The sequence below is a fragment of the Pogona vitticeps genome, chromosome 2, assembly GCF_051106095.1.
Source record: "Pogona vitticeps strain Pit_001003342236 chromosome 2, PviZW2.1, whole genome shotgun sequence".
In the NCBI taxonomy this organism is placed as follows: Eukaryota; Metazoa; Chordata; class Lepidosauria; order Squamata; family Agamidae; genus Pogona; species Pogona vitticeps.
In genome coordinates this window covers 291,017,000-291,036,641 of record NC_135784.1, presented here as the reverse complement: position 1 = coordinate 291,036,641, position 19,642 = coordinate 291,017,000, and the positions used below count along the sequence as shown (strand labels likewise).

Below are 19,642 nucleotides of genomic sequence, written 5' to 3'. Positions count from 1 at the left end.
GTCCTACACAGTAATAAAAGGAAATTCTTGCAGGAAGAAAACAATCAGGCAGGTTTTGAAAACTTTTTTTTTTGCTCCCTCTCTTTCTTTCTTTTTAATTACAAATGGGTTTACCTTTGGAAACTGGTTAAATTCCTTCTGTCACTTATACTTTAGTTTTTATGTTGGTTTGGCTATGAAGAGCTAGTTTATTTGCTAGAAGGCGAAAAAACAAAAACTACCATGTCTGGAAGTGACCAGAACATAAAGGAGACGATCAAAGAGGCTTCAGCTGGCGGCTGACCACTGTTTTCCTACACAAAAGAGGACATTAAGGGACACATGGTCCTAAAAACCACCCCCTCAGTTGTGTTATAGGGGAGATGATCTCATGTATACAAAAGGTTACCAAGAAAAACAATGACCAAACCACCTGCTATAGGTACTTGCTTCCTTTCTAGATTTAAGGACATGCAAAAGTGGGAAATTTGTGGCTCTCCAGATACTTCTGCAATCACTGCTGAGAACCAGCCAGAAAGGTGGCAAAGGTGAGCCTGGCGGGCGTAGCATCCAACAGTATATGTAGGATTACTCTTGTTCATGCTAAAGTTAAAGAACTGATTCCAGGTCTCCACTTTACAGTGGACCCTCAACTTGCACACGGCTCCACTTAAGAACTTTTTGATTTACGGACTTCTCCGGCCGCACAATTTAACTTCGACTTGCGGCCGGAGAATCGACCTACGGACCAGAAGGAGGAGGCGGGGAAAGCGCCAAATCAAATTTGGCCTTTCCCTGCCTCCCCCTTCCGGTCCGTAGGGTGCCGATCACGCCCCTGGATGCCTTCCAGGGCTTCTCCACCGCCATGGGAGGCATCTCGGAGGTCCACCACCACCACCACGGATCGGCGGTGGAGTGCACCTCTGAGATGCCTCCCATGGTGGAAGAAAAGCCCTGGAAGGCGTCCAGAGGTCCCCCTCGCCGCCAATCACGCCTCCAGAGAAGCTCCAGAGGCACAATCGGCAGCGAGGGGGACCTCTGGAGGCCTTCCAGGGCTTCTCCGCCGCTACCAGAGGCCTCTTGGAGGTCGTCTGCTGCCAGAGGCTTTCCCAGGGTACACCGGGCCTACAAGGGGAGGGCTTCCCCCAGTAGGCCCGGTCTACTCCCTGGGAAAGCCTGGTAGACCGGGCCTACCACCTGATAGGCCCGGTCTACCAGGTTTTCCCAGGGAGTAGACCAGGCCTACCAGGGGAAGTCCTCCCCTAGTAAGGCCCGGTCCGCCCTGGGAAAGCCTGCATCGGTGGCAGTGGACAACCTCCGAGAGGCCTCCGGCAGCAGCAAGGAAGCCCTCCAAGGCCTCGGGCAGTGGCGATGGCGGCAGCAGGGCACCCCTGGAAGGCTTCGGACCGGTAAGGTGTATTTATTTTCTTTGGGGAGGGGTATTTTTTTTTCTTCAGCCGGTTACGGATTACAGGGTTTTCAATGCATTCCTATGGGAAATGGACCCTCAACCTACAGACTTTTCGACCTGTGGCCACCATTCCAATACAGATCAATTCTATAAGTCGAGGGCCCACTGTACCTTTGCGTGGGATGATTTTGAGAATGATTACTTTGATTACACCACAAAAATGCTTATTTTCATGGATTACACCACAAAAATGCTTACAACACAAAATCCTGCATCATGGGGTTTTTTTAAAAAAGATTCTCAATCACAAAAATATCGTATTTAGGTTGCTGAATGTCTTGTGTCAATTAAATGTGCACATGTTCAAAAGTAACCACCACACCTAATATATAATATAATATACAGTAATTTGTCCAAAATAAATGCAGTGATAAGAAAGAGAAATTAAGCTCTTCTCTATTTACTTACAGGAATCATCCAGTTGGCTAGATCACCATATTTAGACACCTGCATTGCTCCAAGCATGGTCAAATCAACATGTCCTCTGTTAAAAGAGCAAAGAGGGTGGGGAATCAACATAAGTTTGGATCAGCAACAGAATCAAGAATTTTGGCATGATCATCAGTTCTATCAACAAGCCCTCTAAATGTTCTTGAACAGCCTGAATACCAGCAGTGGGGACTAAAATTTCACTTTATGTGTAGCTAAATAAAGGCAGAACTGAAATACTAAGCACATTTAGGAACAGATCCCACTAAAATCTGCAGCTGGGACTAGTTATTTATGTTAAGCATTTGAGAAAGTTAACAAATATATGAAGCTATGTAAGTCATTGTCATGTTGTTATAAAGTCATAGTACAGTGATTTAGTTATCTGGCTGTGGAACCAGAGGTAGGATGTTTGATTTCCCCACTGTGCCTCCTTGACAGAAGCTGGACTTGATGATCCATAGGATCCCTTCCAGCTCTTCAGTTAGAAGATGATGATGATCATACCCTACACAATGCATGGAATCTTTGCAACAGCATGCTTACTATGTTCTCTTATTCCCATGCTGCAAATGAGTTGATCTCACAACATTCAAAAGTCACCTGTGTTGACTATTTTCAGATCCAGCTTCCAGCTATTAGGTCTATTGAGCTCCAACAGCCAGCTCCAAATTGCACAATTCTTTTGCAGGAGACTGATACATTAAGGTGTCTTACTAATAAGTTCAGCTACCTGCTGCATTTGTATTCCTGACATTCGACAAATTAGTTCTTTCATTACCTACCCTCGAATCATTGCAAAAGATTCATCACTAGAGAAGTACGAAGCTCCTGGAAGCACGGTGACTGTCTCTTTACCTATAGAAGAAAAACAAATGGCAAATGGCAAAAGCTTGGAGTGATACTGGAAATGAATCCTGTCTTTATCAACAGCCTTTTGCTCAAAGTACTGCAAAACCGTTAACATGGGCCCAAATCCAGTCGGGATGTTATGCCAACATAATGCAAACGGCGTAACTTTTGGGGACAAATTTCGTCAAGTTAAGATGGCAACATAGACATTACGTTGCTTGCTGAGTCACGTTAATCAGTGTGCAGCAGACAATGTCTACATTGATTTCTGAACTCAACACAGCTTGTCTCCCAAAATTATGCCATCTGTGTTACACTTGGGGACATAACCAATACAATTAGGCTGTCACGTCATGTCACATGGCAGCAGGGAGGACATAAAGGCAAGAACGTATACTTCTCCTGCAATGACAGGAACACCACCAACGTCAAGAGGACTATTTCAGAGGACCAAGTTTGAGAAAAGAATCCATGTCAGTGACTCAGAAGAAATGACAGTTGTGCAGCATGTCTTCTATCACTGTCAGTAACATTTTTTAAAAAAGTTGCACAGATATGAAGTCTGTAAGGAATATATGATAAGGTGGGCACAGAATATTGGGCACAATATAAGTTTGGATCAGTGGAAACAAATATGGAAAAACAATATAAAAACTCACTAGGTCAGTAGCTTTTAAAGAAAAAATATATAAAATGTTTTATAGATGGTATATAACTCCCACAAAACTAGCCAAAATGGATGCTAATATTTCAAATCTTTTTCGGACATGTAAAGAAAATGAAGATTCTTTTTATCATATGTGGTGGCCATGTGGGAAAGCTCAAAAATTTTGGGAAAGGGTTGAAATGCTTTTGTAAGAGATTCTAGAGACTCTGATAACTGTAACCCCTGAATTTTAGAATAGAATAGAATAACACTTTATTGTCATTGCATGTGCAATGAAATCACCAGAGTGCTACCCAGACAGTGCATCACTCGGTCAGCTAAAACTCCATATAAACTCCTTACAAAATGCCAACATAATACAACAGCAACAAAACACATTCACATGCAACCGTACTATAAATTAGATTAAATCTTAACTGAATTTTTTCTAAAAAGAATTTTTTTTCCTTCTAAATATAACCTCGGCTTCAATAGATCCAATGGAAATTTAGCCATCCATATCTTGACAGCTGCAAGAATTCGCTTTGTTATACGTTGGAAAGAGCCAGAGAATCCATCACAAGAGGAGTTAATAGCAAAAATCTTGGACACGGCAGAAATGGATAAACTATCAGAATAGCTAGACTCAACAAGAAAGATGAATCATGAAGATTGTTGGCATAAATGTTATGACTGGCTTAGAAATAGAATGCAAATTAATATTTGATAATTGAAAGCCTAAGATTAATTTAGAAATAGAATATGTATTATAAGTTATGCCTGAAACTTATGTATCTTTGAAATGTAATAGATAAGAATTAGTATTGTCAAATGTTCGTGTTGATTTACAACCCTTGTTCAATCCCCTGTCCCTACACCTAACCTATAAAATAATTAAAAAGGGAAAAAAAGAAAAGAAATGGTCTGTCTGAAAGCCAGTATGTTATAGTGGAATAATGGCCAAATGTGAACCAGTTAGGTCTGATTTGAAGTTCCAAGGCAGAAATGAAATTTGCTGGAAGACCACGGAATACTTTTTGTCCCTAACGTATCTCAGGCTGATACCCAGTGGTTTTCTCAATTCCGCGGGGTTCTCATTAAACCCATTCTATGGCTGACATTCTGTTGCTTAGCATAGCCATGTCACAACTAAAACAGGACTGGTGGATCAGTGGGGATATGGTGAGTCAAGCCCTCAATACATTCCATTGATTCCAACAGGCCTACTCTAGTGCTGTAAGTTACAACCGGAGTAGGCAAATTTAAATCAATGGAAATTACAGAGTTGGCTCACCAAAGTGCTGTTGATTCAGGGGACCTACTCTAGTGCGACTTACTACACTCATCAACAGAATTTCAGCCTACCTTTTCCTTTAAACCCTGAATCCTAAGCCCACCACCACTACTTAGCTCAGAGGATTCCAGCACTATTAAAGAAATGCCCTCACCCATTCCCGCCATCATGTTTGTTTTCCTCACAGCCTTTTGGGCTCTTTGACCAGTTGTCATGCTTTACAGCCTGTCCGTAGCCTATTACTACCATTTCATCACTTCGGCAGTAAACAAATATTTCCACACACCCTGTGTGATTCATCTCGTAATTCTCCCCAGCTCTCAGTAGTCTGAACTCTTTTCCCACTTTCCTCTACAGATTCCACCTGGAACCAAAGAGAAGACTTTTCTGAAGGAAGGCATGGATGGGAAAATGACTGATGAAACAGACTTACCGGCATTGATGAGGTCAGGGTCAACTTCGTTTTCAGTTGGATATGGTCCCTGGTTTGGCAACAAGAGAAGACAAAACAACCCAGAATTAGCCTTCTGCCCAAGCACTGAATGCTAGATATTATATACACATTACAGTGGTGCCTCGCTTAACGATGTTAATTGGTTAAAAAAACATTGCTATGGGAAAACATTGTTAAGCGAAACACCATTTCCCATAGGAATACATTGAAAACCAATTAATCCGTTCCAATGGGAACGAATTACCGTCCTTAAGTGAAAATCCTCATAGGAAACATCGCTAAGTGAAACAATGTTTCCCCCAACGGAAAGCCATTGAAATGCATTGAAGCTGACTCAATGCTTTTGAATGCCTTTGAACGGACAGTTCAATGGATTTAAATGGGGAAAACAAAAAATCACCAAAAATTAACGAAGACTCAGAACAAAGCCAAATTACGTTTGCACGTGTTTCACAAGGTGGACTACCGATTCCAAGCATTTAAAACAGGTTTCAAACATTTTAAGACACTTAAAAATGAGCGAAAACGGACATCGTTAAGTGAAAATCCCCCACAGAGAACATCGTTAAACGATGCGGAAAATGCCTCCAAGAAACACATCGTTAAGTGAATTCTTCGTTAAACGAAGCAATCGCTAAGCGAGGCACCACTGTATATAGTTACAAACACATTAACTCTCATGGCTCCATCCCATAGTACTACAAGCGAAGACCACCTTGGAGTTGTTGTAGATCACAAGCCGAATATGAGTTAACAGTGTGATGTAGCTACAAAAAAGGCAAATGCTATTTTAGGCTGCTTTAACAGACATATAGTCTCCAAATCCTGTGAGGTACTAGTTCCCTTCTTTTTGGCACTAGTTAGACCTCATCTTGCGTTCTATGTCCAGTTCTGGACACTGTAATTCAAGAAGGATGCTGGCAAATTGGAACAAGTTCAGAGACGGGCAACAAGGATGATCAGGGGGCTGGAAACCAAGCCTTGTGAGGAAAGACTGAAATAACTGGGCATGTTTAGCCTTGAGAAGGAAAGACTGAGGAAAAATATGATAGCATTTTTCAAGTACTTGAAAGGCTATCATACAGAGAAGGGGCAGGAACTGTTCTCAATCATCCCAGAGTACAGGACACACAAAAATGAGCTCAAGTTACAAGAAACCAGATTTTGGTTGAATTTCAGGAAAAACTTTCTGTTAGAACAGTACAGCAGTGGAACCAATTACCTCGAGAGGTGGTGAGTGCTCCAGGACTGGAGGCATTCAACAGAAACTTAGACAACCACCTGGCAGATATCTTTGCTTTGTATTTCCACATTGAGGAGGGGGTTGGACTCGATGGCCTTACAGGGCCCTTCCAACTTCAAGATTCTATGATTTGTAGTGTGATTGTGTATTAAACAATTCTTTGCTATCGATCAAGCGACTGCAATAGAACTCTCTAAGAAAGACTGTAACTGTAGATATGATATCCAAAATCCTACATAGTTGAAGCCACTGGCATAAGCCAAACTGGAGTTACATCTTACTGGCGAACTGCTGGAGGCGAGGAAGTTAGCATATGCATTTGTAGTTGCACCACAAGCCATATGACTTTGCAGCCAGCAGCGAATGCCTCTGCTAACTTGCAGCAATTCAACAGCAAAAAGTTATGCCAATTACATTCCATTGGCATTACATTCCACTGGCATAGAAACCCAGCAGGATTTTGGTTATTCTACAATATATTACTATATAATTTGTTGCCTCGGGTCAACAGGTTTTTGGGGATGAAGGTGGGATAAAAATTAAGCAAACAATAAGATGCTTCTTTCTGCCCACGAAGGCCAGGAGCTTTAAAAGATGTGCTGCACTTTCGTATTAGTTAATGGCAGCTTCTGTTTTTAACCGTGATGTTTGAAAATGGTTTTTAACTGCTTCCTGTTTAAAATAACAGCTGATTTATATTTAAAGCTTCTTTTCATCTAGCTACATTTGGTCCTTAGTTATACAGTACTATAGGGACCACGGTATCGGTGGGGATCAGTTCCAAGCCCCCGCGACAATGGTGAAAAACGCGGACGCAGGGAACACTGTACATACTAGCACTGTCTCTAGCTCCCTCTAGTGACTGGTTCTGGTAACGATACTGTATTATTTAATATTTTCAGGTAGTGGATAAGTGAATCTGTGGATGCTGATCTAGCAGATAGTGGGGTCGTACTGTAATCGGCCTTGGATTCCAGGTTTGGAAAGAAAGGCATGACGCAAATCAAATCAAATCAAATCTTATAAATGTTGTGCTATATTTATTTTAAAAATCCTTTCTCTGCCCCCCCCCCAAACATAGACCTCCAAAAATTACAGTGGTTTTTATAATAGCATCACTATTCTCTTACCAGGCCAAGGACTCCATTTTCACTCTGGAGATGAACTGTTATGTCTGGACTAATGAAGTTGCTGGCAAGCAATGGAATGCCAATGCCAAGGTTAGCTTAAGTGGACGAGTCAAGGTTTAACACATCCTTTACAGAATTTTATTCATTCACCTGTGTCTCTAATGATTTTTTAAAATAAAATTTAATAAGATACAATATGCTGAGGCCTAAAATAGTTATAAACCATCAAACCCTACATAGTAAACATATCAAATGCTATTACTAGCTAGCATAACTCACATTTCCATAAATCAGCATGAGTCGCTGGCAGGTTGCTAAGAGAATCAGTACAGTTATTACAATACTGAATAAAAGGAAGCCAGATTTTATAAAATGAGTCTATACTGGAATTCTGGTACCTCAGTTGTTAGTGGGCAATGGGATTTTCCATCAAAACTAATTTCCATGTGTCTCTATACCCTGTTTTCCCAAAAATAAGCCCTAACCTGAAAATAAGCCCTAGTATGATTTTTCAGGATGCTTGTAACATAAGCTCTACCCCCTAAAAAGCCCCAGTTAAGTGAAACCCCACCCTCCACCATTGTGCAGCAACCAGAAGATGACATGACTTTAAAATAAAACATCCCCTGAAAATAAGCCCTAATGCGTTTTTTTGGAGCAAAAACTACTATGAGACCCTGTCATATTTTCGGGGAAACATGGTAACCATAATATTCAGACAAGATGGGGGAAGGGAAATGAAATAAAAAACAAACACACGGAAAAAGTTCAGACATGTCTAAAGAATAATGCTTTCCAGTAGGTAGGTAGGTAGGTAGGTAGGTAGGTAGGTAGGTAGGTAGGTAGGTAGGTGGGAAGGAAGGAAGGAAGGAAGGAAGGAAGGAAGGAAGGAAGGAAGGAAGGAAGGAAGGAAGGAAGGAAGTGGACACACCGAAGAAAGCTCACATTGAAATATAACAGCTAGTCTTTATGGTGCCACAACATTTTTGATTTGTTTGTTTTTTAATTTGGTACAGATATGTTTGTCCAGACTAACATGAGTACTTTTTTGAAAACTCTAACAATGCGAGAAAGCAAAGGCAATAATTGCTGCCAAAGGATACCATACATGCCATCCTCAAATTCGAGTGCTGCTCGTCTAATGATTCTTTCTCGCACATTATCGCCACCTTTCTTCTGCTTCGATTGGGCATCTTCAGGTTTGCGAAGTGATAATCGCTGGAAAAAGAAGCAAAGCCAAATAAGTGGTGGTTAATGCCACTCTTACGTGGGTTATTACGTACTTACGATCTTCTGTTACAGATTGTGTCTTTTTTTTTTTTTCAATCAAGCCAAGCCCTGGGCACCTTGAAGGAGCAAGAAACACACGTTGTTAACTCATGGCAACTCTATGAAATAATGACCTCCAAGAGGTCCTGTCGGTGACAGCCCTGCTTAGCTCTAGCAAACTCACAGTTATGACTTCCCTTATTGAGTGAATCCTTTCTCATATTTGGTCTTTTCCTGGTGCTTTCAACTTTCCCCAGCATTGTTGTCTTTTCAAGTGAATCTTGTCTTCTCACGATATGTCCAAAGTACAGTTAGTTATTTCAGACTTTGCACTTAGTTTCTATGGGGCTCACCATCCTTAGAGAGTTAACATGTATTACTTTACAAAAAACACCTATTCTGCTCAATAGAGGACTTTGACACATACATACATACATACATACATACATACATACATACATACATACATACATACATACATACATACATACATACATACATACATACATACATACATACGTCATCTACTGCTCCAACTTTGTATAAATTGCCACTCACCTACCTAGCCCAAGGAAACACTGGCTCTGAGACAGCTGTTCTCAAATAGGGGGGTCAGAAAATGTGTGCATGCATGCACATGGATACATGCGCCCACACACTTCATTCTCTGAAACCAAACACCCAAGAAACGTTTTGCTCAAACTGAACATAGAGGGAATACAGAATTACAGAAGCTAAGAAACCTAGGCTTGGTTTTGCAGTAAATTATACAGTGGGGTCTCGACTTACGAACGGCTCGACATACGAACGTTTCGACTTACGAACTTCTCTCATAGGAATATATGGACTCGACTTACGAACTTAGATTCGAGTTACGAACTCTTTTTTTTCCCTTTTTTTAAAGCTAAGTCATCTTAGGTTAAAAGGAAAAAAGAAAAAAATATCCCCCTCTAGTGGCAGAAGGCGGAATAGCAGCTTCCCATTAGTTTCTATGGACGAAAAGAGCAGATACGGATTAAATGGTTTTCAATGCATTCCTATGGGAAATGCAGATTCGACTTAAGAACTTTTCGACTTGAGAACTGCCTTCCAATACGGATTAAGTTCTTAAGTCGAGACCCCACTGTATTGTAGAAGTTGATTCATTTGAAAAGTGATGCTGAAGGAGAGCTTTGCTGATTCCTTGGATTGCCAGAAAAACAAACAAGAATCCTAGATCATATCAAGCCTGAGCCACCTCTGGAGGCAAAAATGTTGAAACTTGAGGCCACCTGACTTTGGGCACATCATGAGAAGACAGGATTCTCCAGAAAAGACAATAATGCTGGGAAAGGCAGCAGGAAAAGAGGAAGACCAAATATGAGATGGACTGACTAACTAAAAGAGACCATGAGCTTGTGTCTGCAAGAGCTGAACAGGACAGCTGAGGACAAGACATTTAGGAAAACACTCATTCATAGGGTCGACATGAGTCAGAGGCGACCTGATGGCACTTCAAGCAGACTGCTTAGCTGGTGGCCTTTTTATCACTCCTTAGTAATGCTGCTGGATTCTGCCTTCTTCCACAGAGAGTGTCATTGCTTATATAAATGAGGTATTCTTAACCTTGGAAGGGAACCTTATCTGTGGATAGCCCCCAGATGAGTTGTCAGGGGCTTCCTGATTAGGGAGGAAGAAAGAAGAAGAAAAAAGTATGCAAAATTTTGTGTGCGTTTATGTGCATTTTTCTAGGGAGGAGGTCCATAGCATTCATCAGATTCTCAAAGGGATAGGTGACCCCAAAAAGGTTAAGAACATCGGTATACCCTAGACAAATTGAGAAGAGCACCAGCGTAAACATTTAGCAGTTCTCTCCTTCAAATGTCCTAGACGTGGGAGGATAACTGGGCCATGAATTGGTCTAACCAACAAAGCTTGGTATCTTGATTACAGCCAGCATGGGCCCACTGATGTCAGCTTATTTTTTCCACCCCTGTTATTTTGCTTGGCTAAACATACTTGAATCTCAGAAACATGCTTTCATTGCGAAGAACAGATTTCCAATAGAGACCAGTAAGGAAAATCCAACTCTCTTCATCTTCCCCTTTAAGGCACATGTAAAAGAAGCCTACATTGCTCCTACTTCTAGCATGCAGATCTGTAAGAACAGTGGTTCTCAAACTGGGGTCCTCAGATGTTCTTGAACTGTAATTCCCAGAAGGCTTTACCACTTGCTTTGTTGGACAGGATTTCTGGGAGCTGCAGTCCAAGAACATCTGAGGACCTAAGTTTGAGGACCACTATTTTAGCAGAGTTTGGAAACATTTACCTGACTATGTTTATGAACTACAACTCCCAGAATTCCTCAGTAGGCCTGGCCACAAAACCACCCAGTGGGGGATTCTAGAAATTATATTCCCCCCTTCCAGCAAAAAAAGAGATCTTTCTCATCTCTAGAAACCAGAGGCAAAAACTGGGTAAGAGCCAAATCATTTCCATGTTGTGCTCACCTGCCCTAGCTGCATAAAAAAACAAACAAACCCACAGACAGGGCTTCTGGTCTAAACCTGTAACCTGTCTGGAGCATCTGCTTTTTTCAATTTTGGAAATTATCAAGAAAACAGGCATTTGACAGAGCTACTTAACAAAGCTTTTAAAAGGAATTAGGTTCCCTTTTTTGCTATGTCGCTGTTCTTCCAACTGCAGCCGGGCCAAATAAATGACTATAATCATCCATCTTCTAATGTGATAAGAGCATATCTTCCTTTTCCAGACACTCTGCTTAAATCTGCTTCACATTGGAATTCTCTTCCCAACACTCGTGTGAGAAATGCATTCCATCCGATACAATTTATGTTTGAAATAATGCAGCTGAATCCTCCAGGACTGATGTTATGTTTATAATCCATCTCCCTCCCTAGCTCCCTCCCTCCCTCCTTTTCTCTCCAGCTGGTAAACACAGCAGCTTGAGGCTTCCTTGCCAATTTGACAAGACAAATCCCTACCAGGCTTGTAAAGTTCAACAGACCAAAATTAATCCCTGCTGTAACTTTGGTCTAGACAATATAAAACACTTAAAATGAGGCTAGGAACATTTAGAAAAAGTGGTGATGGGGCTGGAAGAGAAAAAGAATCAGGACGAAGAAGAGAAAAAACAGAAAACAATGGAAAATATGGCTAGATTTTGAAAGTCATCTCTCTCAGAAATAGACAATTCTGGTGTCTGGAGGGGGGGAGACGGTCTCCCAGCTCTGCTAGAACCCACCAAGGGCCGCCGTACTCCATTAAAATTTGGAAACAACCTACGGAGAACAATTCTGCCAGGTTCTGCCCTGCTCCTGAGTTGTTTTATGCCTAGGAGAAGCCTTTATTCAAAAGGACAAGTTGCTTCCAGTTTTCAGCAAAGCCACCGCCACCCCACCTAAAACAGCTCAAGGAGCGAAAAACATGGCAAAAATGCCTATTCCTGCCCTGCCAGAGGGCATGAGCGGACTTCCTGAGCAATTTTTAAAATTGATTTTGGAGTTTTAAAATGGAATGAGGGGTGGAGATTCTTGAGGGGAGACATGCCAGGTTGCCCAAACATGGGCCTTTGGGTACCATATGTAGCCCACAGTCCAGGGCAGAGCTAGTCCTACAAAAGGTCTAGAAGCCTTCCCAGCTAGGCCTTTTCTCCAGGTGAGCCATATGTCAGAATCTGTAGATGTGGTTCTGTTAGGTGGACCACTGAGAATGGAATCAAAAAATCTCGTGCCTATATATGCCAGGTGTGACAAACCCAGACCTACTGGGATGTGCCACACTTTCACTAAGCTGCCACCAACCATTCCCTGTAAGGAGTCACACAGACCAGGGATGGATTTTTAACAAACAAAGGAATAAGGTTTATTTAAACAACACACAGGGAAAATAAAATGATCAAGTGAATAAGATACAGTAACGTGGCTTAGTCTCAATCATACATACACCAGTTTGGTTCACACAGAACACCTTTAAATAAAGCACAGACCCTGAACCTATCAGTTCTGGCTACCCATACAGACACCTGAACCTATCAGGTAGGTACTGACTGACACACAGTAGTACCCTGTCTGACACACAGACTCCCACACCAGCTTCTTCTCTCAGCTCTCCTCCAGCTTCTAAACTTCTCCACACAAGCTCCACATATATATACAGTACAGCCCCTCCTCCTGATGTCCCGCCTTCCACTCCCCATAGGATGGAACTTTCCCTCCAAACCCATGACAGACAGGTAACATCAGTGCTGTATGTAACACCTCCCCTCTTTATAAGTTGTTTTGTAGGGGGAAAGCTAAAGTGCTTTTCACCAAAAAACAACCTGGATCCAAAACATACAAAAACAGTTATACATTAACATACACTACCATACTTACTTATACTTACACTAGGATAAACATATCAAGTAGGCATTTAAACATTTACCATTTACAATACATCAAGTTACCTTTATTCATACAAACCAAACATGTTTAATAAACAAGTACATTTAACCTTTGGTCACCAAAATATATACATAGTCCATGTTTCTTTCGCCGTCTTCATTCTTCAGGTCTTCTTGACAAGGCGTCAGCAACACAGTTCACTGACCCTCTGACCACCTTCACTTCAAAGTCATAGTCTTGCAGGTTTAAAGCCCACCTCATAAGTTTGCTATTGTGGGTTTTCATTGTCTTTAACCATTGCAGTGGTGAATGGTCAGTGCACAGAATAAAATGTCTTCCCCAGATGTAAGGCTTGGCCTTCTGGATCGCGTAGACTATGGCCAGACACTCCTTTTCCACGGTTGCCAAATGTCTCTCACCTTTCTGGAGTTTCCTACTCAGGTAGGACACTGGATGCTGGTCACCATTTTCATCCTCCTGGCAAAGAACTGCTCCTACCCCGCTGTTAGACGCATCGGTGTAGATGATGAACTCCCGGTCGAAGTCTGGAGCACGCAGCACTGGATAGTTGATGAGGGCCTCCTTCAACCTCTGGAACGCCTCCTCACAGTCGCTGGTCCACGGGATGCGGTCATCAGTCTTCTTCCGCGTCAGATCGGTCAGCGGAGTCGCTATCTCGCTAAACCTCGGGATGAACTTTCTGTAGTAGCCCACCAACCCAAGAAATGATTTGACTTTTTTCTTGGTGTTGGGTCTGGGCCAATCACGAACTGCTTCTATCTTGGCCTCTAGGGGTTTTATCACTCCTCCCTCTACTATGTGACCCAAGTATTTTATTTCTGGGCTACCCAGCTGACACTTGCTCGCCTTTACTGTTAGCCCTGCTGCACTTAACCTCTGCAGCACTATCTCCAGGTGTTTCAGGTGATCTTCCCAGGTATTGCTGAAGATCCCTATATCGTCAATGTAGGCCACAGTAAAGTCACTGAGCCCTGCTAAGGTCTGGTCCATCAGCCTTTGGAATGTGGCTGGTGCATTTCTGAGACCAAAACTCAGGACTCTAAACTCATAGAGACCAAAAGGGCTGCAAAAGGCGGTCTTTTCTTGATCCCTGGGATCAATCCTTAATTGCCAATATCCCTTTACCAGGTCCAATGATGAAATGAACCGACAACCCCCTATGGTTTCAATCAGGTTGTCTAGCCTGGGCATTGGGTAGGCATCAGGAGTGGTTACGCGGTTTAATTTCCTGTAATCTACACAAAACCTAATGCTCCCATCAGGCTTGTCCACTAGGACGATCGGAGAGGACCAAGGACTAGAAGAGGGGACGATTATGTTCTCTCTAAGCATCTCGTCCAGCTCCTTCCGCACCTTGTCCCTATAGGGTCCCGTCACTCGGTATGGGGATACTGCTTGCGGGGGTGCATCCCCTGTGTGGATCCGATGCATCACTCCCTTCACTATCCCCGGCTTATTGGAAAACACCTTTTGATATTTGATGAGCAGCATTTTTAGTTCTTGCTGCTGGTCTTGGGTGAGTGCAGGACTGATCTTTACCTCATCTGGGTTGTATTTTACTTCCCCTCTACCCTCCCAGAAAGGTAATTCAACTTCCTCACTCTCAGCTGCTTTTATTGCGAATAAAACCCTCTGCTCCCCTCTGTAGTAGGGTTTTAGGGCATTCACATGTACCACCCTCCTTGCTTGGTTCTCCTCCTGCTCTATAAGGTAGTTCAGGTCTGACATCTTGGAAATGACCCTGTATGGTCCTGCCCATTTGAGCTGCAGTTTGTTCTCTCTGCAGGGCCTAAGCCAAAGCACTTCCTCCCCTGGGTCAAAGTGCCTCTCCCTGGCTTTGTGGTCATACCAGGTTTTCTGTCTGACCTTCTGAGCTTGCAGGTTCTCTGCTGCTAGCTCTAGGTTTCTCTTTAGGTCATTCATCAAGGTGTCTATATATGTCACCACATCTTGTGGGTCATCCTGGGTGATCTGCTCCCAATTTTGTTTGATCAAATCGAGTGGCCCTTTCACCCTTCTCCCAAACAAAAGTTCAAACGGACTGAACCCGGTACTGGCTTGTGGCACTGATCGATAAGCAAACAAAAGGGATTGCAGCTTCTGGTCCCAATTGTTTGGATTCTCTGCCAAGTAAGCCCTAATCATGCGCATCAAAGTCCCATTGAACTTCTCCGTTAACCCATTACTTTCAGGGTGATAGGCAGTGGTTTCCTTGTGTTTAATTCCACAGATTTGCCATAACCGTTTCATGAGCTTCGATGTAAACGATGCGCCCAAATCTGTGATTATTTCTGAGGCGAATCCCATCCTGGACATATACCCCACCAAGGCATCTGCCACTGTGTTAGTTTCAATGTTAGTCAAGGGAATGGCTTCAGGGTACCTCGTGGCATGGTCCACAATGGTGAGAATGAACCTGTTCCCCCTCTTTGTGGCCTTGGGCAAAGGTCCCACAATATCCACCCCTATGCATTTGAACGGAGTGTCAATCACAGGCAAAGGGCACAACTTTGCTTTGGTCCTGTCACGGTTATTCCCCTGCCTCTGACACACATCACATTGTTTACAGAACTCCTTGATCTGCTTCCCTATTTCAGGCCAGTAAAAATTCTGTGTAATTCTCTGTTGTGTTTTGTTCACCCCTAAGTGCGCAGCAAACATGTCAGAGTGCCCCCTTTGTAAGATCATGGGGCGATACTTTTCAGGTACCACTAGCTGACTTCTGATCCCATCTCCCCCTTTTGAGATATTCCTCAGGGTCTCTCTATATAAAATTCCCTTTTCCTCTCGAAATCTCACTGGGGTTTCAGGTGTTAGCTGGGCATCTGTCACCTGTTCAAAACACTTTTGGAGAGTGGCGTCTGCCTTTTGCTCTTGGCCAAATCGGCTGTCTGTGGTTAAGGTTTCCACCACAGCTTCGGAACTCCCCTCTGCTTCCGTCTCGGGCTCATCAGTACCCCCCTGAACTGTCCCCGTGGTAGCTTGTGAACGTGTAATCACTAGCACCCGTTTCACATGTTCAGCCAGGTCATTTCCCACGAGCACGGCTGCTGGCAGAGTCGATGAAATCGCTAGCCGCCAAACTCCCCTCCAGCCTTGAAAGTTCACAGGTACCTCAGCTACTGGCAGCGAGATCACCTGTCCCTCAATCCCTGCCACCTTTATGCTCTCATTTGGGATTATATACTCCCTAGGAATAATATCTGGATGGCACAGGGTCACCTGGGAACAAGTATCCCTTAGCCCCCTATACTGATGGTCAAGTATTCCTACGTCCACCCCTGCGGTTTCAAACAACTGCGAATCTGTTCTCACTAGCAAGCAGCGCTTGACCTCCACAAGAGGACCATTTTCCTCAGCCTGATCAGCAGATGTAACTGTTCCAGATTGAGTAGCCATGGCAACAGGCTCCCTCAGTGACAAGGAGCTTTGCTCTTTCTGGACACAGAACACAGCTTTTGGCTTGGTTCCACTCAAATCATGAGGCACATTTCCCTTTATCTGCTTCCATTTCTCACACTCTGAGATTAGATGGCCCTTTCCCTGACAGAAATAACATTTTCTGCTGTACTTGGAGTCTTTCTCATCTGGTTTTGGTTTTCCCTCCAAAATCTGGTTCCTGGACTGGCTCTGCCCAGAAGTTTTATCAACAAAATGGCCGCCCATTTTTGGCGGGCTCTGAACTAACCCTTTGGAGTACTTAGGGTCCCATGTTTCCCTCATGTTTTCTTCAGAATAATTCAGGTTTTGATGTTGTGCCTTAACCTGTGTGCCTTCTTTTGGTTTCATGTCTGAGGGCTTCCCTTCACCATTATTGTTATTCCTATTTCTACTCATTATTTCCTTCTTCTTCAGCTCAAACACCATTTGGTCTACTTCCAACAGTCTCTGTTTCACTTCCCTTTCAAACGCCAGTTCCCTCACCCTCAGTTCACGCAGTTGGGCTCGGAGCATTTTTCTGATTTCTGGGGTCAGTTCTCCCGTGTTCTCATCCTGCACTGAGCCAAATTCATCCTCAGAACCTTGGTCCACCTGGGGTTCCCTCACTTCACCCATTTCTGCCATTTGGCTTCGAGTCAAGGGCATAATCCCCCCCCCGAACAGGCTGCTTTCAAAAGTCAAGCCTCAAAATAAAGCGACCACTTTTTTTTTCCTTTTTCTTTTTTTTTTCTTTTGCCTCAGAACCAGCCTTCTATAGATTGCTGCTGTTCTTCAGCACTAACTTGCAACTGTTGCCAGCCAGAGTCCACCCCCCTCTGCTAGGCCTCTCAGCAGACAGGCTAGATCACTGCTACTTCCCTCAGCTTTGCCTCAGCCTTTTCCCGCCAAAACAGGTTGCCTCAGAGCTCCCTAATCTAGTCCCACCAATCTGAGGTTACACATTCTTCCACTAGCGTACCTCCCCGTGAGGTAAGCCTAGAAGATTACCTACGCGCTCTCAGATTGTCCCTGACTAGACCCCCCTTGCTCTGGGCACACTTGCCAAGGCTTTGCTGTACCACTGGACAACTGGACCAGTCGTATCCCACACGCTGGACACCAATCAATGTGACAAACCCAGACCTACTGGGATGTGCCACACTTTCACTAAGCTGCCACCAACCATTCCCTGTAAGGAGTCACACAGACCAGGGATGGATTTTTAACAAACAAAGGAATAAGGTTTATTTAAACAACACACAGGGAAAATAAAATGATCAAGTGAATAAGATACAGTAACGTGGCTTAGTCTCAATCATACATACACCAGTTTGGTTCACACAGAACACCTTTAAATAAAGCACAGACCCTGAACCTATCAGTTCTGGCTACCCATACAGACACCTGAACCTATCAGGTAGGTACTGACTGACACACAGTAGTACCCTGTCTGACACACAGACTCCCACACCAGCTTCTTCTCTCAGCTCTCCTCCAGCTTCTAAACTTCTCCACACAAGCTCCACATATATATACAGTACAGCCCCTCCTCCTGATGTCCCGCCTTCCACTCCCCATAGGATGGAACTTTCCCTCCAAACCCATGACAGACAGGTAACATCAGTGCTGTATGTAACACCAGGTTTCTTCCTAAGCTGAAATATGGACATCGTTTTTTTTGTTTTGTTTTGTTTTGCATTAGCTGAAATCCAACCACTGAGTCTTAGCAAAGAATATTTTACACAGCTCTAGGTTTGGAGACTGTAAAATGAAGGTCATATATGACTGATTATTAAGAACAGGTTTTGTGTTTTGTTTAGTGAGGCGGTACCAAGTTTCACTGTGCATGCTGAGTTTTTGCAGCGACACAGAAAATATTGTATAGGGTACACAATCCATTTTCATGAGAACATCTGTCTTTCTTTCTAGGCCTTGTAACTGAGGAAATGCATGCAATTTCAAGAGTCTGCATCTTTGAAATTTCAGAATTCAGAGAGGTCAGACCAAGCCACCTTTGCTGTGCTTCGGACCACCTGGCTCTGTCATGATCCCCACGTGGCCCATTTGTTTCACCAAACTAGGAGCTCATGCTATGTGCCCCTCAGCTGCCACCAGTTGATTATATCAACACTACCTATTATTAATAATCAAGGTCCAGGCCAGATGTCATTTTCAAAGAACCAAATAGAAATTGTTTATTGTTACAGATGTTGATGGGACAAGCAACGTTGTTAACTCTTAAACAAACACCCTCCTTTATCCACTCTCAACCACCACTCTCCAGCCCAAACTCCAAAACCCTTCAAACTCTCAATCTCAACTTCTTCACTACTAAACTAAAAACCCTCTCCTGCTGAGTCATATCTCATGACTCCGCCCCTCCAGCACTCCCATTGGTCTATGCAGATATCATATGAATATTCATGACCTGGGCGGACGCCATAGACTCTTTGTCTTTCCTCATAAATAATATAAAAAAGCATAAAATGAGCTAAATAAAAATGTTTTTACAAATATCTCTACCCCCGTTTTAACTTACCTCAATCCTTTTTTCATACTTCTCCCCTTTGATGAGGCGATGAACATAGATCTTAGGGACATGAATGTCTTCTGGTGCAAAAGACCCAACATCAACTATTTCTTCTACCTGTGCATATATGAAAAACAGGAACAATTGAATCAGAGCGTGAGTGCAATATGATTTTGCAGATGGTGGCACACTAGGTCCTTCAGGTGCTTCTGAGTTAGCCAAGATGCCAAGAAGCCGCAGAATGGGAAACTGTTCCTGCAGTTCCAAGGTTTAGTCCATGCTCTCTGTGACAAGATAATTCATGAGAACAACTGAATGGTCTAAAGCTGAACCCCTTGGTTGGAATCCTTTGTGCAATTACCTGAAAATAAAGTTTCATCTTAAGTAGAGGCTGCAACAAGTCCCCCGTTAGAGAGCTGCAGGACATCTAGTGTGGCCCCAGGAAGTTGACCATCCCCACACTGATGGGTGGCCACCTCATATGGTCTCCTTTCCTGAGCATCAACTCTTAGCCATGGA

General features: G+C 43.2%; 1 protein-coding gene across 1 annotated transcript in view; it reads right to left on the bottom strand.

Moving 5' to 3' along the window:
• The window catches only part of OXCT1 (3-oxoacid CoA-transferase 1), an 89,008-nt gene that overhangs the window by 20,512 nt on the left and 48,854 nt on the right, over positions 1-19,642 (bottom strand). Inside the window, exons 8-13 of the mRNA XM_020783632.3 lie at positions 19,133-19,240; positions 8,602-8,716; positions 7,499-7,593; positions 5,105-5,153; positions 2,665-2,737; positions 1,859-1,934 (exon numbers count right to left, since the gene is read on the bottom strand). Of these exons, the coding sequence (XP_020639291.3) occupies positions 1,859-1,934; positions 2,665-2,737; positions 5,105-5,153; positions 7,499-7,593; positions 8,602-8,716; positions 19,133-19,240 (516 nt within the window). The remainder of the gene's footprint in view (positions 1-1,858; positions 1,935-2,664; positions 2,738-5,104; positions 5,154-7,498; positions 7,594-8,601; positions 8,717-19,132; positions 19,241-19,642) is intronic.